At 44.3% G+C, this 26,841-nt stretch overlaps 1 protein-coding gene across 3 annotated transcripts in view; it reads left to right on the top strand.

Annotated features, from left to right (window-relative positions):
* Mvb12b (multivesicular body subunit 12B) overlaps positions 1-26,841 on the top strand; it is a 163,820-nt gene that overhangs the window by 4,936 nt on the left and 132,043 nt on the right. For all 3 annotated transcript variants that reach the window (XM_063227666.1, XM_063227674.1, XM_063227668.1), the window contains exon 2: positions 9,598-9,720. In XM_063227666.1, the coding sequence (XP_063083736.1) occupies positions 9,610-9,720 (111 nt within the window). In that variant the 5' untranslated portion in view covers positions 9,598-9,609. The remainder of the gene's footprint in view (positions 1-9,597; positions 9,721-26,841) is intronic.

The raw sequence follows: 26,841 nt of genomic DNA on the forward strand, positions 1-26,841 counted from the left end.
CACTTTCTCTTTAAGAACCACACTTCTAGGTACTTTAAAAGAAGTATTAAATACACATAACATAAAAATTATTAGATACATGTACGCATAACAAAACTTGGCAGAGTGTGGTGGTGCATACCTGTAATCCAAGCACTCAGGAGGTTGAAGCAGGAGAATCATCATGAATGTAGGGCCAGCCTGAACTACATAGTGAGACCCCCCCCTCCAACAGAACAAAAAAGCCCCATGGTAAGCAATTTTAAGTATGTAGCACAGTGGCGTTAAATATCTTCATATTGTTATGAAACTAATCTCTAGAAGTTTTTCAGCTTGCAAAACTGAAACTCTTACCCATTAAACAACTTTCTGTTTCCCCGCTACACAGCCCCTGGCAGCCACCATGCTTACTTTCTGCTTCTGTGTGTTTCTCTGTCCATGGGGCCTCCCAGACCTGCAGTCAGACAGTGTGTAACTTTTGGTGACTGGCTGGTTTCGTTGGGCAGAATATCCTCAGGTGCATCCTGGTGTAGTAGCCCGTGGCTAGTAGCCCCTTATCAGGTATATGATTTGCAAATTGCTCATTTCATTGAGGTTGCCTTTTCATCCTGTTGCTTGTATCCATTTACAAATCCTTGCTGGTCTATACACATTACACTCCTGTGGAGAAAATATTACCCACTATTTCATTTGAGGGCTACACAGATAAAATACTGTGTTCTATCAAATGTATGTGCCGTCTTTTGTGGATCTGGGCCACAGATGGACACTTAGGTTGCTTTTACCTTATGATTATTGCATATAATGCTGCTATGATCATGCATTTAGAGGTATCTTTGAGACCCTTCTTTCAATCATTTTGGGTATATACTTAGAAGGGAATTTCTGGATCATGTGGGCATTTCATTTTTAACTTTTCGAGGAACTGAAATGGTTTTCTGTAACATTGTGGTTGCATTTTATATTCCCACCAACAGCACATCAGAGTTCCCAGTTTCTCCCATCTTTGCCAGTGCAGTACTTTGAGTTTCTGGTTTTGTTTGTTTGTCTTTGTTTGTTTTGTCTTTTTGGTAATAGGTACAGTAATGAATGTAAGGTTATAGCCATTGTGGTTGGGTTTTGGCTTGCATTACCCTAATAACTGGTGACGTTGGACATCTTTTCATGTGGTTGCTGGGCCACTTGCCTGTCATCTTTGGAGATGTGTTTATTCAGGACCTGTGCCCATTTTTCAGATGAATAATTTGACTTTTGTTGTTGACTTCTAGGAGCTCTTTGTGGATTTGGATAGAAGCCCCTTATCAAATATATGATTTGCAAATTGTTTATTTCATTCTCTAAGGTTGCCTTTTCATCCTGTTGCTTGCATCCATTTACAAATCCTTCCTGATTTATACACATTTCACTCCTGTAGAGAAAATATTTCCCACTATTTCAATTTTATGGGATGGAAACTCATCTAGTTTGGTTAATTTTTGTTTTGTTTTGTTTTGTGTTTTTTGTTTTTGAGACAGTTCACTCTGCAGTTCAGGCTGCCCTTGACCTCACTGTGTAGTGTAGGCTGGTCTCAGGCTTGCAGTAATCTTCCTGCCTCAGCCTTCTGAGTGCTGGGATTACAAGCATCACCAGGTTAACTTGTTGAAAATCACACAGCACTAACTGTTAGAGCTGCACTTCTAAAGTGGGCTCCTCTGACTCCTGAGCTTGCACCCTTCCTGTTCCTCCGCTCTGCTTGCCTCTCAGCATGGGAGTCCTCAGCCAGTCCGGTCTGAAGGAAGTACTGTTGAAGGGGAGAGGGATCCACTGGAAGACCCGGAATCCCTTTGTGCACCACTGGGGCGCTCCTGCATGTGGGTCTGCATTATTGCTTTACCCCTTGGAAGAGGCTGAGAGCTGCAGGTGTAGTTGTTTTGTTTCAGTTGAGTTTAGCTGGGTTTTATTTGTTTTAATATTTCGTAGGTTTCTTTCCATGTCCATCTGCTGCTTGTTGTTCCCTGGATGGCCCATGTTTGTCCATACTACTGTGCCTTCGTGGGTGGCAGTCTTCTGGCTGCAAGGCTTGCACACTCGCCACCCTCTGTCTTCCAGGATAGCCAGCTCTTCCTCCCTGCCTTCCTGTCTCAGCAAGGTGGAAGGAAGTGTCCCCTCGTGTGCAGTGCTTTGGGATATTTCCTGCAGCTGGTGGGCACTGTGTCTTGTTTATCAACTTCCCTAGGCATTGTGGAACTTCTCCTTGGCTGGGCAGTATCCATTCCCTGCCCCAGCTCAGAGCTCAGATTCATTAAATCAGAACGTAGGGTGGAGAGCGGGCCACTATAGACTGGGATGCTCCTGGGGGCGCTCTTCTTCAGCCAGCTTGGACCCCCTTGGCTCTTGCTAGGCCCTCATCTAGCTCCTTGCACTCTTGGAAATGCCTGGAAGTACTGTACTCTCCACTGGTGCTCCCTCCTGAAGCCATGTGTGTCCCGTTGGGGACATCGGCCACTCTGTGTGGAGCTCCACTGGAAAGGGCTGGACAGTCACTGTTGCTTCTGCTGCATATGTTTTCTCCTTAATCCAGTAAAACTAGGACAGTTTTGAGAGCACAGGAACTTCATTCATGCTTTATCCATTATCCATGTAATGAATATACATAATATACCTTTGAACAATTTGTGTCCTGCTAAAGTGTTACAGCTCTCTGAGTGGCAAGGGTGTATATGTCTTTAGACATGTGTGTAAACCCAGCTGTGCAAGTGTGTGTGCTAATACCACATGCTTAGCTGGTATCAGGATGCTGACACCACCTGTGTGGCTGGAAGGTCTTAGGGGATGGGAGATGTGGCCCAGAGTTCCAGTGTTCAGCTTGGTGTCCATAGTGGAGGAGCTGGTGCTCTTGGCTGACCTATGAAAGGGAGGGAGAGTCGAGGAGTCTTGTTCTCAGACTGCTCTTCTGCGAGGCTACCTTCAGATTCGTTCCATTTATCATTTGTTCATCAGACACTTAATAAGTAACCGTTATTCGGGACACAGTATTTGAATTGTGGACTAGTGGTTTTAGCTGGGAGCTTGTTAGAAAGACGACTTTCAGCAGTCCCCTCCCAGATGTATGGAGTCAGGGTCCCTGGAGATGCGGCTCATGAGTGTCTGTTTTAACAGCTTCTCCAGGGGATGCTCGTGCATGCTACAGTGTGATAACTTATATCAGGGATGTGATCAAGAGTCCCGATTGCCTGTATCAAGGGTACAGTGAGAGGATAAAATAAGAAACAGAGACAAATTTAGTAAAACATGATGAGTGACTGAGAAGTCAGTGCCTCCAGATGGGCCAACAGAGCAACACTCAAAGATAGCTGCTGTTTATTGGGGATATCAGAGATAGGTGGGGCTAGCGGAAGATACGAAGTACAAAGACTCAGGGGTCTATGACTCAGCGGGCAAGTATAATCTTGGGATGACTCAAGAGGGCAGAGACAATTCTATGCTAAGAAGGATCTTGCCCTGGAGTGCTTTTTGAATTTAGTGGTCTTAGTTTTATCTTAGTGGCTTGGAGAAGATGGCCCACCCCTAAAGAGTTAATGGGAAGTCTCAAATGGGTGATACTGAGAATCCTAAACCTCCATTTATCCTCTAGAGAAGTATGCAAAATTAGTCATTGTCAATTTGTGGTTCTCAGCAAACTCTTGCTCTCTGGTGCAGGACTGTCCGTCTTCATCTCTGCTCTCCCTAGACATCTGTGGACTCTTGGTGATGGGCTCTGTTAAGGACTGGGAACATGGTGGGGAGGGGGGTTTGGATCAAGGTCAGCCACGCTGGAGGCATCAGCAGGACATGCAGGTAAAGATGACTGTCAGGTTATTCTGTTGTTACCCACCGTGGTCTCAGGAGAAAAGCCCAGGTTGTGGAGGTTGTTTTGGAAGTCATCAGCAGGCAGGTGGAATGATTAAACTACTGGATGCATGGAAAGAAACTCCCAAGTCCCATGTGCAAGTCAGGTTGACAACATGGCACTATGATGGGAGCCCTGATAGGAGTAGAGACCAGACAACTCTCACTTCCAGTGATTGTGAACAAGTTGGGGTGGTGCTCCCACAGGTGCTAGAGGGTACCCCACCCTTGAACAGTGTTTCTTGACCCGAGTTAGAGTTAGGTTTATATGGAGCAGGGCTTTGGCCTGGGCAGCGCTATAAGCTTGATCCTGGATTTATTTTGGGGGGAGAGAATTCTGGGCTGTGACATTGCCCTGTGTTAGCTGCAACCTGAGCCCTAGACCTGGCTCACATGGGTTTTGGAAACTGAGAATGGTCATCAAATGGTTAATATAAAATAAATCTAAGCATAGGTCGGATTGAATTGATGCATTCTTGCATCAGATTCTCCTATTAAAAGAAGCAGACCTTTAGTGAAAGGAAAGGAAATGCCCACAATTGTTAGTTTCCTAGCAGGAAAATCCTTTGTGATCCTGGAAAAGCTTAGAAAAACACGCGCTTTAGTTCCCCAATATCCGAGCACCCTCCCAGCAGCCCATGGCCTGCTGCCACCTGACTGTCCCCAATCGCATTTGTCCCAGGATTGTGACTGTTGCTGGCCTTCAGGTTATCTGCCTAGGTCACAGGGCAGGTGGTGCTGGTGCTGTCCTGAGGTTCTGTAGCCGACACCATGCAGTCTGCGCTGTTTCCTTTGGGTGACTTGAGAGCCAGCTGCCCACATGCTGTGTGCTGCTGGCCCCTGCCTCAGCTCTCAGCTTCCTGAGGAGGTGGTCTCTGCACCTTTGTTGCCGGGAGGTGGCTGGCTGGCTGTTTCTGTGTTCCCACCTTTGGGACGGAGATTCTCCTTCTGTGCCTTGCTTGTGGCTTTGTCAGTAGAAAGGGCTGCCACAGGGAACATTGAAGCACTTCCCCACGATATCCACTGTAGCTGCAGCTTTTATTTGGGGACTGCCTGGTCCCTTTGGCCATTTCGCTGTATCCCACAGCGAATGAAATATTTATTTCCTTCCCTTCCTCAGCCCCGCCAAGTAGGTAGATGTGGGCAGACAGTTTATGTCTTTGGTGCCCTTGACTTTGGAATTCAAGCAAACTGATCACAGGTTTATCCTTCTATAGGGACTTAATTAACCCAATGCTTTTTGTCATTTCAATTACAGGAGCTCAATTTAACCTGCCCCTGTTAGTACTTTGAAATTATTCTCCTCAAAAGTTGTGCAGTCACGCCTTGGGCCCAGCAGCAGCGCTGGCTCTGCTTCTGAGCTGGCCTTCCTAGCCCGGCAGGGAGCTGAGATGGCAGGAGGCGGATGCCTCCTTTGAAGACTACACCCCGTACCCCCTGCAGTCCTGGCCCTTGAAAGCACTTTAAACTCCTGCGCCCACACCCTGCCGCTGGAAGGGCCTCAGTGGAGAGAGGTCTGAACGTTGTTAGTTGGGTTTTGATTTCAGTACTGGAGTTGATAAAACGAGATAAACCCCAGGCTCACTAGGCCGTGGAAATTAAACAGAGATGATATCAAAGTTCCCCTGAGTTTTCAGCTGTGATACAGTAGCTTAGTTTTCTCCAGACTGGGGCTGGGAGCAGGCCTTTGATTCTGAAACAATGTTCACGTCAGTTCAGCCCAGCACTGCTGACTTTTCGGGATTAGGCGCACTGTTGTGGTAATTCTTTGATCAGCTGCGAGGGAGCAGTGTGCCATCTGTATGAAGAGGCCTCCTAGTTAAACTTCATTTCCCTGTGAACCTGGATGACAGCACCTGCAGGGCCTCCTCCCAGCCCCGCCTGTCCTGCAGTAGGAGTTGACCTTGGCAGGGGGACCAAATCCTCCTGGCTTGGGAAACATCTCAGCTGAACCCTCTGCATGTTGCCCAGTCCACACACAGGGGCACGCACACAGTGCGTATGTGTGTACACACATGGCAGCACCTCCATGCCTTGGGGAGGTCATCTCAGGCAGCCTGGGAACAGCTGCCTGCAGCCAGGCCTCGGAATAAGCTAGGCTACAGGCCTGCCTAGGGGAGAGGTCCCCTGGGAATGGAGACGAGATGACCCAGGAGGCTGAATTAGGATGGCCCAAGGTATTTATTGCCCCCGGCCAAGAGCAGCCATGACTGAAAGTGCCCAAGTACCTTCATTCCTTAGTTAGCTGGCCTGGGATGAGGACTGACGTGATTTCAGATGGGCTAAATGCTAAAGTTCTAGGAACAAAAAACAAAACCAAAACTCAACCTCTGCTATCTCGCCACCCAATGCTGGGACTGCGCTTGGCTTTCCCTGTAGAGGTCCTCCTTGCAACCACAGCTAGATGACACAGGCTTCCCTTTCTGGCTCCCTCCTCGGCCCGTCGGGTGGGCCTGGGACTCATGGAGGGTAATGGAGCCCCTGTGTGCCGTCGATCCTGCATGCACCAGGCCGTACATCAACCTGTTCCCTCCTGTGCTGTGCTCGGATCTCCCTCATTAGGCCTGAATTTACCTCCGTCCCACACAAACATGGCCTTAGCTCATTTTTATTGTTTTAAATTATTTATGAGGGAACTGTTGAATCTTGAAACTGAGTGCAAGGGAAATTAATCCCGTGTTACTTTTATCTTTCTATACTTTTCTCCCCCTTGCTTTGACTTATTGAGCTGTGGCTAGAGAAAGAAGAGCTTTTGGCATTTTAAAAATATAATTAGGGTTGAAACTGCTTTGCCAATTGGGTGGCACGTTGGGCTTTTGTGCACAGAGTAACCAAAGCCTGACTGGGGAGAAGTGCGCCTCTGCTGGCTGTGGGTGCATGGTGTCTGGGAACCTGGGACCTCAGTTTGCTGTCCTATAAAATTGGCATGACGTGGCCTAGCCACCCTTTAGGTCCGATGTGTGTCTTAACTGAGAAGGAGCCTGAGGAAGCTTTTTGACTTTTGTAAAGTGCTGCACTGATTCAACAGCAATGTGTTTGCATATAAGCAGTTAGGATATTGAGCTGCAGATGCAGGTGAACCAGGAAGGAGATTTCATCTCCTGCTGAGATGGGAGCAGGCATTTTTAGGCCAAGGGGGCCTCGGGTGTTTTAGCAGCATGGCCTCATGCCTGGCACTCTGATCTCTTGCCCTCCCTGCCCCACTTAGAGTTGCTCTGTGGGTTCAGATCCCTGACCTCTGCCATCCTGTGGCAGAGGCCTGGCCTGCAACCCTGGGTTGCTAAGGATGCGCAGTGCCATCCCTTTGGGCTCCAGGCTCCAAGCAGCTGGAGTGGGGGGGGCATGCGGAGTGCTAGTTAATAAATGGCCTTTTGTTAGGAAGGTCAATTGAAGTGACGGGGGAGATGCTGTTAAAAGTAATTTGCAGTCAGAAAATATGTAATTCAGGGCAAGCAGCTTTGAGCGATGGCCTCTGCCATGGATATCTTGGGTGTTTCTCATTAAAAGCTTCCTTAGCTGGTGGTGGGACTCCCTCCACCGCAGCGGAGTGGGCCACAGCCCCGCACGAGAGAGCAGCCATTTGTCTGTTTCACAAAGGCTGCCTCATCCCCAGGGCACCGCAGTTGGGGGAAGGGGGAAGGGGCGGGCGCGGAGATGCGCTGAGCTCTCCCTGGCTCTTGGGCAGGCACTGGCGCCCGGCTCTTTGTCTGCCTCAGCTGGAGGCCGCCTGCAGCCATCTTGGGAGCTGCTGCTGGGCTGTCTCCGTGGGAGCATCCCCGAGCATCCTTCTCCAGAGCAATTGGCCCTCCTGCAATTGATAGCATGCAGCAGAGCAAAAGAGCCGTAGTCATCGATGCCTGGCTGTGCACACTGTGACCGGAGGACATGAATCTATCAGCAAATAAGATATATCTCACTTAGGCTTACCTTCTGTCTGTCTCTCTGCCTTTCTCTCTTCCCTTTCCTCTCTCCTCCCTCTCTTTTTTTCTCAGCCCCCCCCCCATAGTAAAGGCAATACTATCTTACAAAAAAAAAAACCCTTCACCTCACATGTTCTTTATTAAATTCACAGCGTGATATTTAGCACTGGCAGAATCTGTACATTCTGTTAATGAGTTGTTAATTGCAAAGCATTTTTGGTAACCAGCAGCAGGTACCAATATTTTGCAAACTGCAGCAATGTTGTGTTCATGTTCCTGTTAATACAGGATTTTTCAAGTGCAGGCACTTTTTGGTCGGCACACGCTTTGGATCAGGCAGGTGCAGATATTTAACTGGAAACCTATACTGGGGGCATGCATACATAGTCACTCAATAAATATTCACCCAGTGCCTACTGGGTGCAGGAAGCACTAAGCCCTGTGCTTTATGTAGATAAACCTAGCTGGTGAATGAAACTGGAAAATAGGAAATGATAGAGTGATTTGATGTGGTCCCCACCCCCTGCCCAGACCTCTATAGGCTTGTTTTCAGTAGAAGTAAAGGCTGCTTAGTTTCTCTTTTGTCATGAACAGAAGCTGAGCGTGCAGCTGTGCCAGGCACCTCCTAGCTTTGGTTGGGGACTTGGCTCTGTTGCACCGACAAGCCCGTTTCCGGAGCCTTTTGTGGGTTCCACTGAGTACACGGGTAACTTGCATGCAGCGTTTTGATTGTCTCTATTTAGGAGGCTGCAGCCATTTTTAGTGGTCTCTGCCTTTTGTGATTCTAGGCTGAGATGTAAGAATGCTCCTCCTGCCTGCCTTCCTGCCTGCCTACTTAGGGTACCTGGTTTACTTTCAAAGCAGTAACCAGCCCTGAGAGAGCTGGCAGACCTACAGCCAGTGGAGTTTAATTGCTGCAGAACGAGGTGGAATTTAACTGGCTCCTTTTTTCATGGCTTGCCCTTGTAAAAGTACTTACATTCATTTACATAAGGTGTTGCGTTTTTCATTTGCTTCCTGGTGGCATGGCCACTTGGGCTGCCCAGGCCTGGTGCTGTCCATATTGTACCTGTCTCCTCTGGTCCTGTCAAGGACTGCAGCAGCAGAATAATAATTCTGCCTACTTTCCTCTTTCAGCCGGAGTGCTCGGCAAGAGTTAGGACCATTGTTTGTATTTAGCTTTGAGTGAGTGCCCATGTGACCTGTGCACTGGAGACCTCTCTAGGCTCCTCATTTACCGTGGCCCTCTTAGCTCTTGCATCGACTCTGAGGGTGTTGGTATCGTAGCCTCACTTTATAGGTGAGCAAATTGAGTATCCAAGAGGTTAAATTTCTTGCTCAAATTGGAGCCTGAGCTCAAAACATCTTTCCTGTGCCCCATGCCCAGAACACTTTTTTCTCCATGTTTGCAAAGCTCCTTGTGTGTTTGCAGAGCTCTGCCTGCAGAAAGTCCAATCTCTGCACGGTAGGGGCTGTGGTTGGGAAGCCTGTGCCTCTATAAGGCAGGATTGTAAAAGGAGAAAAACAAAAGCTGTGTTAGACTTAGCTATGTTTGATTTAACCTCAGAGGAGCTACTAGTATCTATTCAGAAGGCAGGCAGCTGGTGATAGTGTTAAGAATGATATGCTTTGGGCTTGCATCAAAATACCTCCTGAGATCAAAGATTGCCCTCAGCTTACCTTAGAAAAGCAAGGGTCAGAATAGAGGTGATTGGAATTCTTGATCCGAGGAAAGGATCAAATTGCCCCAAGATTCTGGTTCTATCTGTGTGTATTGCTCACATGGAACACTGTTTGAATTGTGTGCTTTCTTTTTCCTTTTCTGAACCAGGAACAATCCACCATGCCTGAAGTTAAAGACCTTTCGGAAGCCTTGCCAGAGATGTCGATGGACCCCATCACGGGAGTCGGGGTGGTGGCTTCCCGGAACCGGGCCCCAACGGGCTATGATGTAGTAAGTCAGGACACTAGTTTGTACATTTTGCTCACTGACTAAACACATATTCACCTCTTGTATCCTTGAGTCTGGCCTGTGTGTGAGATGTGCTGCTTCCCTCTAGGAACTTAAGATAATTAGAGGGGGAGGTCATCACTGGTGAAAGGCCATGGCCAGTGTCTGGCTAGGGAATCAGAAGATTCCTTTCCTGGCTTGCGGTGTGGCTGAACTATTTGACCTCTGCGATGATCATTTTTACCTTCTGTAAAATTAAAAGATTGGATTCATTGACTTCCAAAGTCATTTCTAGTTGTGACATTTTATGAAAAGGATCTAGGACCCTAGGAAAGACTATGAGGTGATCTCATTTAGAGTCCCTGGAAGCCCGGAGGGCAAGTGGCTTTATCTGCACTTTGGTAATTGGGAGAACCCAAATCCCACATGAAGTGACAGAATCCCAGTCCTTGGGTGCAGTGGTTAATCAGAACCAGACCTCCTCCCAGGTCAGATGCGGTGACCCACAGCCCAACAGTCTAGCAGAGAGCTGTCTTGCTTTTCAGCAGACATTTGTGCTGTGTTCGGTAGCCCTGTGTGTTGGGACTGGTTATTTTGTTGTTTCAGTCGATAAATTCCAATTTGGTAGAGCTTAAAGAGTGCAGAGTGACCTTAAGAGGGTATAATAATGACTATCATCATATGTTTTGAGATTCTAAGGTAATCTTATTTTTACTTTTCTCATTTTGTTTATGGCAACATTTTATCCTTGTTCTTTGAAAATGTGCACAAAGAATACATAAAAAATACTGACTAGATTAGTGTCTGCTGGTCCTGGGGTAGAAAGGCCTGGATGCCTGGTCTTAGAACAGCCCCAAGGTAGAGATTCTCAGCCTCAGCACTGTTGACATTTGGAGCCAGATAATCAGATAGTTCTTTGCTGCGGGTCTCTCTCCTGCATCGAATAGTGTTTAGCAGCGTTCCTGGACTCTATCCAGCCAATGCCAAGAGCAGCTGCTCTTTCTCCTTCAGAGGCAGCAGTCAAATATATCATCCGACATTTCCCAGTGTTCCCGGGAGGAAGGGGTGGGTGGGCAAAATCCATCCCCACTGGAAGTCACTGCAGTTAAGGCAGGTGCTTACTTGGGCCCATCAGTACTGGTTCCTGTGTGTAGACCAGGGAGCCTGTTCAAATGCTGCACATCACTCTCATCTGTTTGAAAGCTTATAAACATTTTAAAAGTGAAAGAACGAAGGGATCTTTTGACAAAGATTTGAGTCTTACCTGCTGCCTGTCTTCAAAGCTCCATTGGAATGTATAACTTTCCATAAAATAGAATCATTAGCTATGGCGTTGTGCCATAAAACTCTTGGGGAACCTAATAAAAACGTTCCTGATTTGAGAAGCCAAAGTGTCTTTTGATGAGTGAGGTCTGAGGCAGTGCACTGTGAATCAAGGCAGGGCTGGCTCGGAATCCGTGGGAGTGCGGGCGCCAGGGTCCCTCTCTCGGCAGGCTCCCGCCCTGGACCTGGGTCTCCAGCCTTGCTGCCTTTCTCTTGCCAATCTGTATCTGTAACATTCTGTTTGTACCTTTGGGGTCACTGTGAGTACTTGGCTAGTGGGCGGCAGATGCCCTTTGACAGTTTGGTTTTCTGAAAGTCCTGGTAAGCCTGACAAGAGCACAATCTATCCCTATCATTTTCTCCTAATGTCGAGCTCAGGGCAGAAGAGCGCAGTGTCAAATGGATGAAATTAATAAGCACATTTCATGATCATGCTGTACCATGCATTTTAGTGGAAGGTGAGCAGGGCAAGGGGCTCAAGCTAGCTCGCCTGGTAATTACCCAGGCTGCACGCTCCCTCTAAGAGCCCTTTGGGGAGAGGGTGAGAAGGTAGGAGTCAGCACTTTGTTCTGGCCTCTGGACTTTTTTCAGATAACTCAGGTCTGGTCCTGAGTTCAAGAGTTCAAGGGGAACGGCGCAGAGGGCAGGGTGAGAAGAGATCCTTCCCTGTATTTTCATCTGGAATTTTACATTAAGTCAACAAACATCCAGACCAAAGTGCGCGATGTGTTTGGTGGCCAGCTACAGGGATGCCCAGGCAGAAGTGCAGAGGACGAGGGAGCCCTGTGTGCTGACCATGTCGAGGCCGTGTCTGCCTGGTGTGACTGCTGTAGGATTAATCTCCCTGCACAGAGTGGGCTAAGCAGGGTGACCCCACAGTCCTGCTTGTCGGGCACCAGACGGGCTGCTGGCCTTGAGCTGCGCAACTGCTTCAAAGTGGGCTTAGGTGCTGCTGCTGCTTGAAGTAAAAGAAGCAAAGGGTTCATTTATAAAAACTTAATTTAAGGGTTTCCCTTCTCTTTGGATCAGGGAAGCTTCTCTGGGTAGGCGCTGGGATTATTTACTAAACTTTTCAGTCTGTTGTTCCTATTTCTGCAGTCTCCCCTCAGCTCCACCCGCTGTGTCCGGTAGCCACACTCTCAAATCTGGGCGTGACCGGGGCTGGTGGTCCCTGCCATCAGGGATCGGGGGAGTCTGGTGCTTGTGATGCCGCCACATGAGGCACGATGGCCATTTCATCCTGGGTTGGGGGTTCGCTTCCGGAGGGTTGCCTCCTCTGTGCCCCATGTTTAACCTTTGATTTCTAGCTCACTCTGGAGTTTGCAATTCCTCAGAGACATGGAGCTGGACATCACGGAGGATCATTTTGGGGTGTATTTCTGTGTATTTCCTGTGCTGTATACCTTGCTTTTTACATATATGCCTTTTACCTTTCAAGCAAGTGCTTACAACTGGCTACAGTACTGTGTGTACAAGGTGACCTGTGTCATCATACCTGTGCCCCCACTTTTCCATATTCCCAACATGCCTCCACTCCTTCAGTTTGGTTTTTTGTTTTTGTTTTTATTGTGTTGGCTTTTGGCTTTTTGTTTTTTTAATTACTCATCCTTCGAAACGTAGTTCACCCAGCCCCGCAGTGAAACTTCTGGTCAGCGCTCACTCACCTACTCATTAGTGTCACGGATACTGACTGACCATCTCCTACTGCACAAAGCACTGGAAGTTGAGGGTTCTAGGCAAGTTGGTCTCTACACAGCAAAAGTCAGAAGTAAAGACAGGCAGATGAATGGGGCCCAGAGCTGTGAGCCGTATTGAGTTTGGTTATTAGTTTGGAGGAGTTCAGTAAACAATTTGAAGGAAAAGAGGTTCTTAGGCAAATTTGTATATTTAAAAGTTCAGGAGATTTGCAGAACAAGGAAATAATTGGAACAAGGCATTGAGGCAGCGGCTGAGTTTTGAGGCTACCCATTAATGCACAGCGAGGTGGCCCACAGTGGGCCATGGAAAGGAGATTGGAAGTAGGCGATGGGAACCCAGTTACACTTCTTGGCAGAAGAAAGGACTGAATGTTGGGAGCTGGGTGCAGAGGTGAGGGAAAGGAAGGCTAGAAATGACATAAGGAACTCTTCCCTGAGAGCTGGAAGGATATTGATGCTCTCGGTTGAGACAGGAACACAGGCAGCCTGGGGGAGGAGCAGGGGCTGGGGACAAACAGGGCCAGTTTGAGACGTGTAAAGTTTAAGGTATTTATGTGACATCCAAGTAGAGTCCTAGTTCTGAAGGTCTGGAGAGAGGTCTCGGGGCGATCATGTGACAAGGACCAGCGGGGCTCACCCAAGGAGAGGCTGTGTAAGCAGGAGAGATGACGTGTCACGCCGGACCCACAGCTGAGTCACCTGAGTCCTGTGGATTGTTGCTGGTTGAGGAGGGGCAGAGAAGGCCCAGAAGCAAGGAGTGGACTTGAAGTCCATGTGGGAGATGACAGTGACAAGCAGAGGGTGGATGGCTTTTGAGGAAGAGAGGTGAAGGTAGCGAGGGGATGACAGGACTCCAGGAGCCTTTCCCCCTTGCTTGAAGGTGGGCAGATGTGGAGTGTGTTTAGCTGTCTAAGAGTGTGAGTGACTTTAGAAGAGGGGTGACTGGTGGAGGGCGGAGAAGCTGGGGCTGCCGGAGCCCAGAGGTGACGTTTGTGGAACCATTGCTCATTCCTGCAGCTGGGTGCTGGGAAGCCAGCCTTGGTCATGGCTACTGCGTCCCATCAGGCCTCCATGGCAGCACAAGAACCCAATGCCCAACAAATCAGCACTACTCCTCCCCCGGCGTTCTCTCTTCCTCTGTCTCCCTTCTTTCAACACTGTTGAAACTTACCAGGCAACAGAACATCTCTCAAAATTGCTTGAAGTAGATAACGTGTATATGCCCAAAATGTACCCTGAAGTTTTGAACAATTGGAGTTTCAGGTGCTTGAGCTGTCCAGTGTGAGGCGCTGTGGAGGCACCAGGGAAAATCAGCTCCTCCCTGAATCAGTGGTCTGGTTTAGGATGCAGAGGGAAGGATCATTTTGAAATCCTAAACCTTACATGAGAGTTTCATTTACCAAAGCAGAGAAAGATAAAATAAAAGTCATTCAATGCTGAAACAGTTTCAGAAAAACACATATTTTTATTTTTATATGGTGCTTAAGGAATCAATGTTGGGAAAAGCTGGTGAAGATGGTAGCACCATCTTTGGTAAAAGCATATGGTAGATACCAGGTGGCAAGTGTGAAAGGCATGTGTGTGGTCGGATCACAGCTGTCACATGGTCTCCAGAAGGCCACAAGCAAGGCAGGCAACCAGCCAGGTTCCTGGGACCAGGATGCAGGACGCAGGGCCTGGGCCCCTGCTGTGCTGGGAGAGCCCACCTGGGGCAGCGCCTGTCCTGTGTCTGCTGCCTCCTGCACAGGGCTTTGCTGGTAGGAGGTCTGGGGTGGGGTTTGCCCCGGTTCCCGAGTGGAAAAATAACTTCAGGCTCTCAGGCTAGTTTATTTTCAGAACCAGAGCTTGATTGATACAAGACATCTGGTGTTCTGCCTTTTTTTTGTTCTGCCTTGTTTTTATGAAAAATACATTAAATTCATATTTACTGAAAACTCAGAAGGTGGTTTTGTGGCCAGCCTTTGGGCCTTTATTTCCTGTGGCCTGCATGGCAGACATCTGTTAACGCCTCCGCTTGTCCCTCCACCAGTCCCTGTTAACCTGTGGAGCAGGGCCCCGGGGACAGGGCTGCTCTTCAGAGGAAGGACATGGCATTCCCAGCACAAGACCCTGATCAGAGGTGTTCTCCATGGCTGCCATCTTGATGATCTCATCGAATGTAGCGGCTTCCCCTGCTTGGTGACAGAGGAGCTGGTCTTGACTTTTTCTAGGCTTCCTTCTCCCACCAGCCATGAATTTTCAGTGTTGACCCAAGTGACTCAAGTTCTCACCACTGACTTCATAGTGGCTTCATCAAGAGGGCGGCAGGGACTCGCAGCTCTGGGCCGTGTGGGAGGAGCAAGGGGTGGGAGCCTGCGTGTGGTATCTGGGGCGGGCAAGGCGGCAGGACGGCACCCTGAGGATGTCTAGTGTGAGTTATTTTGGTGGACTCTGGGTCACAGAGGTGGTTCCCATTGTCAGGAACCTGGCTCTAGGGTGGCGTGGGGCAGGGACTATAGGAGCTGGTGACAGAAGCAGCAGGAGTACGACTAGTTTGTATCTTAAAAGTGTAGTAAAAAGCAAGTCACTTCCTGTCTCTGCAGATTACCTAAATGGGGAGGGCTGGTCCCTGCCTGGGTCTGCAAGACCCCAAGATTGCAAAACATCATAAAATATGGGGGGCCCTCATGATGCAGTTACCATCAGTATAGAAATTCCCTGTGTTGCCCCTTTGTGGTCAGCTTTCTCCCCACCAGCCCTCCTCTTGGACCTCAATAGTCACCAATGAGTTCTCCAGTTCTACAATTTTTTCAATCCAGAAATGTTATATAAACTGTTGTGGTGGTGTACACCGTAATTCTAGTGCTGGGAAGGCAGAACCAGGAGGATCGCAGTGAGTTCAAGGCTATCTTGAACTACACAGCGAGTCTGTCTCAAAAAAGAAAAAGAAAGAAATGTTGCATATGTGAAATTGTACAGTAGGTAACCCTTTGTGATTGACTTTTTCCCCCAAAACCTCAGCATAATTTCTCTGGAGATTCAGCCATAGAATCCATCACATATGTCAGTAGTTTGTTGCTTTTATTGCTAAAGTCCATGATACGAATGAACCACAATTTATTGACTCACGCATCCAGTGAAGGATATCTTGGTTTGTTTCTAGTTTGGAACAAAGATGAGTGAAGATGCTATAAATACAGGCAGACTTTCCTGTGAACATCAGTTTTTGTTTCTGCGGGATAAATGTCTAGGAGTGCATGTGCTGGATCATGTGGGAGTTGCATATTTCCTTTTTTTTTTTTTTTTTAAGAAAATGCTAAACTACTTGCTTGTGTGTCTGGGGTGTATGTAGGAGTGGTGTAGCTTCTCCACATCTTTTCCAGCATTTGTTCTTTTCAGTCTTTTTGTTCCAGTCATTCTGACAGGTGTGTGGCAATCACTCATTTGATTTTAGCTTGTGTTAATTATGTGCAACATCATTCATGTGCATATTCGCCATCTGTAGATCTTCAAGGAAAGTCTCTTCGTGTTGTTTACTCATTTTTTAATTGGGTCATTTGGTTTTTTACTGTTGAGTTTTGAGAGTTCTCAGTATATTCTAGCTGTGACTCTTTGGTGGGATCTGTGGTTTGTGAAAATTGTCTTCTAGTCTCGGCTTACTTGTCTTTTTTGTTAAAACAGGGTCATCCACAGAACAAAAGGATTTAATTTTGATGAAAGCAACGTGTCATTTCTCCCATTTATAAATCATGTTTTGGGATCAATTCTAAGAACTTGTTACCTAAAGCTCCAGATCCTAAAGATTGATTTTATATTGAAGACTTAAGCTTGTGGTCCATTTTTTATATGAAGTGTGAAGCTGGGTTGAAATTTTTATCACCCTTCAGAAGACCAACTACTTCAGCACCACTTGCAGAAAAGGCTGCCTCTCCTTTTGGACCTTGTCAAAAAGCAGTCAGGCATATTGTGTGGTTTTCTGTTTCATTCTCTTCTATTAATCTCTTTTGTTGCCAGTATCATACAGTATTGATTAATGAGTGTATATAGTAAGTTCTGAGATTTGGTAAAATGACTCCTTCTATTTTATTCTTTTTCAAAAATTGCTTTAGCTACTTGAGTTGTCTGTCCATATACATTTTAGAATAATCTTGTCTATGTCAACAAAGATCTTTTTGGGGGGTTGATGGCCCTTCATGTTAAATCTATGTATCAATTTGAAAAAAACTCAAACCTTTACTATGTTGAGTCATGAACAGTATATCTCTCCATTTATTGAGTTATTTAACATTTTGTAGTTTTAAGTAGGCAAGCAATATATATATATATATGTATGTATATATTTAAGCATAGGTGTTGTGTTTTTTAAAAATTTTTGAATGATTGTAAATGGAGTTGTACTTTTCATTGTAGTGTTCACATATTTATTATTATTAAATAGAAATTAGATTATTTGAGACAAGGTCTTACTATGAAGTTCAGTCTGGCCTTGAACTCACCATGTAGCTTACACCAGTCTCAGACACACATGTGGTCCTCCTGCCTCAGCCTCCTGAGTGCTGCAACCATAAGCATGCACCACCACACCCAGCTAGATTAATTTTTGTAGACTTTCCTTATGTGGTGTGATCTTGCTGAACTTACTTATCAATTCTAGTTATTTTTGTTGATTGCTTGGGATTTTCTATCTAGACATCCTTTCTTCCTTTCTTATATATGTCTTCTATTTCCTTTCCTTGTCTTATTGCAAAGGCTAAGATAGAATTTCTAGCCCAGTGTTGTCTAAGAACATCTTATGTTACTACTGATTATAAGGGGAAAGCAGTATTTCACTGTGAAGTATAATAGTTATTTCATTAAGTATGATAGTGATATAGCCATAGATTTCTTTGGAGGTACTTTTTTTAAAAATCAAATTGTAGTTCTTGTCTAGTTTTATTTTTGTGAAAATTTTTATAATAGATGTTGAATTCTGGCAAGTGCTTTTTCTGCATCAGTTGACATGACCATGTGATTTTTTTTTCCTCCTGATTTTATTATGATTGTGGTTACATTGAATGATTTTTGAATATTGAACCAGGATTACATGCCTAAAATAAATCCCACTTGATCATAATATATGATTCTTTTTATTTATTGCTGAATTTTCTATTAGTATTTTGTTAAGAGTTTTTGAGTTTACATTCATGATGAGTATTGACCTGTAGTTTTCTTTTTTTTTTAAACTGTCTTTATCTGGTTTGGCAATATCAGATTAGTGGATTGGAAAATGTTCCTTCCTGCCTCTTCTATTTTGTGAGAGACCTGGTATGACTTAATGTTAATTATTCTTTATATGTTGGGTAGAATTCTACACTGAGACTATCTGAGTTTGGGGGTTTATTTTTAGAAAGTTTTAAAGTTTTGTATTCTACTCTATTAGTGTAGTTGTTAGTTGTTCAAAGAGTCAATTTTATATTAAGTAAGTTGTGGTAGTTTGTATTTTTTAATGAATTGGCCCATTTCATCTCTTAGCAAATTTATATGTGCAAAATTGTTTGAAGCACTACCTTCTGATGTTTGAAGGATCTATAATGGTAGACATCTTTGATACTAATAATTTGTGTCTTCTATTTTCTTTGTCAGTCTTCTTAGAAGTTTTTCAATTTTATTTTTTTTTTTAAAAACTGCTTTCATTACTTTTTCTCTTTTCAGTTTTTCTATTTTCAGTTTCAGTGATTTATGTTTATTTTTTTTTTCTGCTTGCTTTGGTTTATTTTCCTCTAGATTCCTAAATTGAGTGCTTGGATTATTGATTTGAGACTTTTCCTCATTGTTAATACATGCATTTTGTGGTAAAAATTTCTATCTCAGTGCCACTTTAACTGTATTCCACAGATTTTTATCAGTGTAATTTTTATTTCATTTCATACATTTTCTTTTTTTTTTAACTTTTTTTTCTTTTTAAGAGAATGAAACCAAACAAAATAAAGTAGAATAAAGTCAAACAAAACAAAACAGTGAAAGTGACACAGAACCTCAAAACAAGACAGTACGAATTCAGCAGTGGCTGCCACAATCCTCCCACCATCCTCAGAGTAGCTGCCCATACCATCAGACATTTCAAAGTCAAACAAAACTGAACAGAATAAAATCAAGCAAAACAAAACAGTGAAAGTGATACAGGGCTTCAAAACAAGACAATAGGAAATCAACAGTGGCTAACATAATGCCTCTTGTTATCTTCAAAATAGCTGCCCATGCCATCAGATACAATAAAATCAAACCAAACAAAGCAGAATGAGACCAAACCAAACAATGAAAACAGTACAGGACTTTAAAACAAGATAATAAGGAATCAACAGTGGCTACCATAATGCCTCTTGTTATCTTAGGGTTAGGCTCTGTGCCATTGAGCTGTGTTCCCCAGCCCTGTTGTACACTTTGGATCCCACTGACTTCTTTAGCTTTTTTTATGCTAGGGAGACAACATGATGTTCACCCATGTGAGTTTGAACCGTTTCAGCCAAGAGCATGACCACAAGTTGCATCCATTTACCTACGAGAGCCTCATGATTATCCTTCTTTATAGCTGAGTAGCTTCCCACTCTATAAAAATGCTGTGTCTTTCTTATCCATTCTGCAGTTGATGGGCAAGTAACCCTTGCTTTTTTTTAATTCCCTATTACATGGAACATTATTTTTACTCCTTAACTTTCTGTCTATGAATTTCCTTTTGAGTTAATGTATTTCTTGTATGCTGCATACTGATGGATCTTGTTTCTTAATCCACTCTGCCTGTATTTCTTTTTATTGGGGAATTGAGGCCATCTACATTAATGGGTATGGCCAACCTGTACTGGTTTGTGTCTGCCATGCTTTTCTCCTACCATTGGCTCCCTACTTTATCCCTCCATTCAATTATCTGTCCCACTCAGCGATCCCACTCTGCTGCTGTTCTGGAACCGTGGTCATTTTTATCTCTTTCTAGAATGTCCTTCAATACACTTTGTGGAGTTAGTTTGGTGGTCATGAATTCCTTCAGTTGTTCTTTGTCATGTAAGTATTTTATTTCTCCATTATTTTAAAAGATAGTTTTGCAGGGTACATCATTCTGAGCTGGAAGTTGTTTTCTTTCAGGACTTGAAATACTTCATTCCATCTTCTTCTTGACTTGATGGTTTGTGTTGAGAAGTCTGTTGTGATTCTGATGGGTTTTCCTTAATAGGTAATTTTTTTTTTCTAACAGCCTTTAATATTCTGTTCTTATGCTGAATTTCTGGAATCTTGATTTTTACCTGTCTGGGTGTAGATTTATTTTGGTTATGGCTAGTTGGAATCTGTATGCCTCACTTATCTGTATGTCAGGTCCTTTTCCCATGCTTGGGAAGTTTGCTGCTATTACTTCTGTAAATAGCTTTTTTAGTAGTTTGTGTTGACTCCTGCTTTCTGCTGACACCTATCACTCAAATTAGTTTTCTTCGCATCTTATTGCAGCTGTTGTATTGTTAGTTCCTGGATCCTTATTATTTTTAAGAGATCTTTCCTTTTGTGATTGCTAGCTGCCATTCTGTCTAAAGGTCTGAAAATCTTATCTTCAGTATCTTTCGAGTAGTTTTGTCAGCTTTCAATGGAGTTTTTAATTTCCTGGATATCTCTTTGAGTCTGTTTCATGCATTCCAGTTCTTCTCCGTATTGTTCATTCAGGGTTTCCCTCATTTTCCTATGCTCCTTTTTTATCTATGTCTTTAGATATGCTCAGTAACCCTTTTATTATGTTTTCACTTATTCTTTTACCTGATATTATTTCCAATCTGATTTCTTTCATGGTCTCATGAAGTAGTTTCTTTCCTTCAGTTGCCATCATCCCAGAAATTTCAGGTGTGCAACTTACACTTTCTTCTGTGTCTAAGTCTCCTAGACTTGTTTCATTTGGGCTAGAGACCAGATATTGCCTTTTGCGCCTTCATCTTGACATACTCTTGGGTTCCTCCAGACATGTGGATCCCAGGCATTTCCCACATTGGCTACCTGTTCACTGTAAGGGGATGGGTCAGGCACCTGAATTTATGCTAACCCAGGTTCCCTGGGGAAGGGGCGTAGGGTGGACTTCTCTAGACACTCATGGCTTCTGGAAGGCATGGCTGGCTAGTTCCCCTTGCAGGCCCTGAAGGTAGTGGCAGCCAGCAGGCTTGTAGGGGCAGGGCTGGCTGCTGTTTCTCCCTGCTGTGCTGGCTCCTCACAGAAGAGACCAATGACACCATTCAGTATATTTTCAGTTTTTCTTTTAGACTTTTTTTGAGCCATAAGATTATTTAGAAGTGTTAATTTCCAAGTACTTGAGATTTTCTTATGACCTTTCTGTTATTGATTTCTAGTTTGATTTCATTGTGGTAGAGAACACATTCTGAATGATTTCATTCCTTTTAAATTTGAAGAGGTCACATAGCCCACAAAAAGACATATTTTTGCATATGTTTTAAGGACATTTGAAAAGACTGTGTATACTGCTGTTGTTGTATGGGGTGCTCTGTAAATATGATTAGACAATCTTAGTTGACAATGCTATTGTGTTCTTTTACATTCTTACTGATTTTCTGTGTATCAATTTTTGAGAGTTATATTGAAGTCTTCAGCTATAATCCTGAATGTATCTTTTTCATTTCTGTCAGTTTCTGCTTTACATATATTTTGTAAAACTGTTGCCTTTTGCTTTAGGGTCACTGTGTCTTCTTGGTGAATTGACCTTTCTGTCTGGTTATTATTTTATCTGATATTAATATAGCTGCTCTTACTTTTACTTCATACTTCCATAAGTCTCTTTTCCTACTTTTACTTGCATGTCATCTGTAGCACTGTATTTGAACTGTTTCTCTTAGACAGATATAGTTATGTTATGGTTTGAATTCACTCTGCCAATCTTTTTTAATTGCTATTTTTAGACCATTTATATTTATTATTATAATTACTGGTATGTTAGGGCTTAAGACTGCCATTTTGATTTTTGTATTCTGCTCTGAGTTTTTTTGTTGCTATTGTCTTTGTTTTCTTTTTCCTGCCTCCTTGTGGGTTGGTTAAACATTTGTTACCATTCTCTTTTGGTTTCTCTATTTTGAGTGAATTTCTTTGTGTTTTTCAGTGGTTGTCCTAGGTGTAACATGGTGTTTGTGTTTGTCTGGCTTTCTGCGTTCTTAAAAAACAAATCTGGGGCTGGGGATTTAGCTCAGCGGCATAAGTGCCTGCCTTGCAAGCAGGCAGTTCTGAGTTCGATCCCTGGCACAGGAAAAAAGACAAAAAAGAAGAAGGAAAAATAACCCAAAACAATCTGTTAGTTGATATTTTACCAGAACAAGTGAAGATAAAATTCTTACTCCCTTTATCTCCTTTTACCTTTTCTCATTGACAATTTAATTGCCTTAAATAGCTCCTATAAATACATTTAGAACTATATTGGACAGTGTTACAATTTGTGCTTCCATTATTAAACATAATTTAGAAAATCTAAGAGGAAGAAAATCTATTTACTTATATTTTTATTATCATGTTTTCTTTTTTTTTTTTCTGAGAAGGTCTTTGTTTTCTACTTCATTCCTGAAGGAAATCTCACTGGCTATAAGATTCTCCGTTGAAGATTTTTAGCAGTTGATAAATGATGTGTCCATGTGATTTATAATGAGAAATCTGCAATCACTTGAATTTTTCTTCCCTTTTAAGTAAGATGTTTCTCTCTCCCACTATGAAAAGTTTTTCTCTGTTTTGATTTTTCAGAAGTTGACTATGATGTGCCTTGGTGTGGACTTATTTGGACTTACTCTGTTTGGGATTTTCTTCTCTTCCTGCCTCTGTAGATTTATGCCTTTTACCAGATTTAGAAAGTTTTAGCCATGATTTCTCTAAGTATATTTTCAGCCTTTCTCCTCTTCCTCTCCCCTCCTGCGCAACCTGCTCCCCTCCCCTCCTGTCCTCTCTTGTCTCCTGGATCTCCAGTGACACAAAACTGAGAGCTCTTACAGTTCCATAGGCCCCTTAGGCAACACTTCATTTTCTTTTTGTGTTTAGTCTATTTTCTCTCCCTTCCTCAGATTGGATCATTTCTTCTCTGTTGCCCACCTCAGTGAGTCTGTGTTTTCTTCCATTGTTCTGTTGAATCCATCCATTGAGTTCAATTGTTATGTTTTTCAGTTCTAAAATTTCCATCTGGTTCTTTAAATTCATCATGTCCTTTGGTTTGGGTGTGATTTGAGTGAGTCCTACAAAGATTCACGTGTTGAACTTTAGTCCCTGTTATGAGGCATAAAGAGGGTGAAAACAATCTGATTCTATGGTGTTTAGAGGTGGGGATTTGGGGAAGGGATTGGCAGTAGATAAAGTCATGGAGAGGGCTCAGGATTGAGTCATAGCTTCATTTGACATGAGAAGAATTAGAAGAAACATATGTATACATACCTGTTCCCCGTCTCTCTCCACAGGGTGACCTGCACTCGCAAAGAGTCTGCTAGCAAGAAGGCCATCACCAGATGTGACTCCACCACCTTGGCCTTCAGAGCCATGAGTCAGAATAAAATTCTTTTCCTAAAAGTATGCTTGGTGTGTGGTACTGTGTTATAAGAGGTAGACTAGGGAATAATACATATATGCTGAGTCTTTTTTTTAGATTATTTCAGGTGTGTTCATAATTATCTCATGAACCATTTTTATGATGGCTGCTTTGAAACTTGTGTCTGTCATCCTGGTTTGGCACCCTGTAATTGCTGTCTTCTATTCCGTCTGAGATTGTGTTTTCTTGCTATAAGTGGTAGTTTTTGTACTACAACCTGAAAGTTTTGGGGGTTATGAGACCTGAGTCCTATTTAAACCCTTGTAAAGCAAGCTTCTACTGTCACTGCTCTAGGAGAAAAAGTGGGAGGGGACCACCTCTTTATTGCCAGGCAGGGATAGAAGTCCAGTTCCCTGTGTGGCGGTCACTAACACTCAAGGAGGCGGGGTTGCCTGTTACCACTGACCTCCTCACAGGTGGATACCCCCTGGAAGTGATGGGTTTGCGCTTGCTGGGGGCCTCTGCTGACCTCACATGGCTTGGAGGGGACCTGTTAGCTATGACAGTGAAGGTTCTGATTGCTGCATCTTCAATGTCACCCCACTGCGATGGGGACTAACACCCACTGGGGGTGGGAGGCCTTCTCTGACCCCATCCTGGGGAGGGTGCCGGACATCCCTTACACTCTGTCAGATGGGAGCCTGGCTCTGTACTCTGGCTTTGCTGTCCTGGTAGGGGCGCGTCCAAGTGTCTCACGTGGTGCTCAGTTGGAATCCAGTGGTTTTGTATACAGTCTTTGTGTCTCGCCAGGCTGCCCTTTGACTAGAGAAAAAAGGTCTTGGTCATTGCCCCCCACTCACACTTGCTGCTTCTGAGTTGCTGGTTTCTCTGGCTTTAAGTCGGTGAAATATGAAACCAGGGGCTGGGGATTTAGCTCAGCGGCATAAGCGCCTGCCTTGCAAGCAGGCAGTCGTGAGTTCGATCCCTGGTACCGATAAAAAAGGAAAAAGACAAAAAAAAAAAAAAAAAAAAAAAAGAAATATGAAACCAAAAGAAGGCCAGGGCACTCCCCACCACGTTGCCCCTTAGGCCCGAGTTCCCTGCCTCTGCCCGTTCTCTTGCTTGGTATAATGTGTGTCTCATGTGGTGTCCAAGGGTTTTACCTAGAGGGAGACTAGGAAACAGTGTGTTTACCTACTTACTCTGTATTCCTGAATATCTAAGTACCGGCTTGCTTTAATTTTATGTGAACCGAAGTAACCGAGAATCCGTTCATTGCTAAACCTGTCAGAAATCTTTCCAAACATTTAGGCTTCAGCTTATTACTGTGTATACAGGAAGGAAGCGTGCTACTGTATGCTCATAAATTACTCGCCAGTTACTCCTGAAAGTCTGCAGAACTCCAGTGCTTCAGAACCACTTTCTGGCTTTTGTCATTCAGTTTTACGCTGTTAACTGTCCATTTGCATGAGGTCTGGTGTACACTGCCTGGAGGATGGGCGGCCTGAGTTGAGGATTTGGGAGGTGAGCTCAATTAGAGGGTGGTCACCTAGAGATGTGCTATGGATTAAGAACTGGTGGGCAACTTAACACCAGCTGAATTAAATCAGTAGGGCAGTGAGGGTAGATGTCCCATCTGAGGAACGTGCCAGCATAAATAGAGAGGTAGAGAAGGAGAAACTATGTGTTGGTGCGTTGAGAGGCATTGAGGCACATTGAGGCATTGTAGGTTCTCTTACATGTTGCTGTTTGAGCCGTTGGTTCTCATGGAGAAGCTCTGGTCCTCACATTGAGCATTGCTTCCTGGCTCCGGAGGAGAAGACTTGTGCTGCTTGGTCTCCAAGATGAACTTGTCACACTGGCTTCCTGGCATGTACTCTACTGTGCTTGTCGGAGGAGGAGCTCAGGGCCTCCATATCACTGAGGATGGCTGTGGTGCTTTTCAGGATAGCCCCGGTCTTTGTTGTGAGTGTGATTTCTTGGCTGCAGCATAGAACCTCAACCTACCAGCACAGCTCCTTCATCCTGCTGGCACAGACTTTTTGGCTTCCACTGCTGACCTTTGGGCCTTCCCAGCATGGGCCGTGCCAGCATGGATCCATAAAAGAGACTGGCATGAGTCCTTCTGTAGCCCTCCAAATGGACTCATGGGAGGCACTGTCATGAGCTCTGGGTCTTCATCTGGACTCATGTGGGACATCGCTGTGGGATTTAGGCTCTTGGCTAGATATTCTATGTCTTTAGTGTTGTGGATAGATTTCCTGCAGTTTCTTATGTTAACTCTGGGTGACCGTCATATAAATAATACTTTAAACTCCATGTCTTGATTCTAATTGTTCTCTGCACAACCCCTGACTACAACAAGATATCTCCAAACAAGGAAGATTAGATGAGCAGGAACAGGCTGCTTGGGTGATTGCAGTAGGCAGACATTGAAGGACTCTGGAGATTGGCTCTTCACTCATTCTTTTGTGTCATTGTAAGAATGGTTTTGTTTTAATCAGAAAGTATTATACAAATGTATTCTCACTGTAAGATTCAAGCAGTAAGTAAGTCTCTGTCACTGTGTGCCAAGAGGCAACTGCTATTAACCATTTGGTCTGCATCCTTCCAATCCTTTCTAACAGTGCCATGACTATCTGTTTTTAGAGAGAGGCTGTGTAGTTCAGTAATCAAAAGCATAAGACTTGGGTTCGAATCTTGGCTCTGCCACTTAGCACTGTGACCTTTGTAGGCTTGTTTTCCTTAGTTTCTTGGAAAAGTGGACATTTTTAACAGAACTTTCCTTGGGGAGTTTCAGTGGAATTTTAAATGAGCCGGTGTTAAAGTGTAGCCCACTGATGATCCCAGCCTGAGGACTGTAGCTGTGAGGTAATTATTATTTAGACACACCCTCTAAGTAACCATCCTTTTGACTTTGCCCTCCCTCAGCAGTGCTGGTAGAAAATCTTTGCCGGGTCATCACTCACAACTCAGCCTCGTTCTAGTCAACAGCTGGATGTTTCTTCCTGGGAGGTGGTGACTGGTTAACCTCTGCCCTGCTGGCGAACACTTGGATACCTCTTTTTGGTGTCTGAAAAGCAGTGCTGTGATGAATACCCCTGCATATCTCAGGATGTGCACCGGCGGGTGGATGTTTTAAAGGTGTGCACATTTCAGATGGAGCAGTTACTGCAGGTTAGCGTTTCAAAAATGCCAGACCACAGTTTATATATTCTCCCAATAAGCAGTGTTCAAAAATGCCTATCATGCTCATCATTACTTCTTATTAAGTTTCTTTTTCCCCCAAAATTTATTAGGCCTCTGAACTAGGAGCTTAGTGTATGAACTTATAGGTCTGTTTAGTGATGAAGTGGAACATCTTTTTATGTCTGTTGACCATTTGTATTTTTACTGTTAACTTCTGAGCCTTTTAAATGACACATTTGGCTAGCTTTTTCTCACTGATTTGTAGGATTCTTTCATAAGTTCTATTAATTCTTTGTCTATATTATATGTATTAACAAATATTTTTCTCTCAGACCATCGTCTTTCAGATTTGTTTGCAATATGGTATCAGACTTTGTTAAGTTGGTTGTTATTACATATTATCTTATATAAAAACCTTAAGAG

This window comes from Cavia porcellus, unplaced genomic scaffold (assembly GCF_034190915.1).
Source record: "Cavia porcellus strain 051 isolate PalLab524CR breed Dunkin Hartley unplaced genomic scaffold, mCavPor4.1 scaffold_1, whole genome shotgun sequence".
In the NCBI taxonomy this organism is placed as follows: Eukaryota; Metazoa; Chordata; class Mammalia; order Rodentia; family Caviidae; genus Cavia; species Cavia porcellus.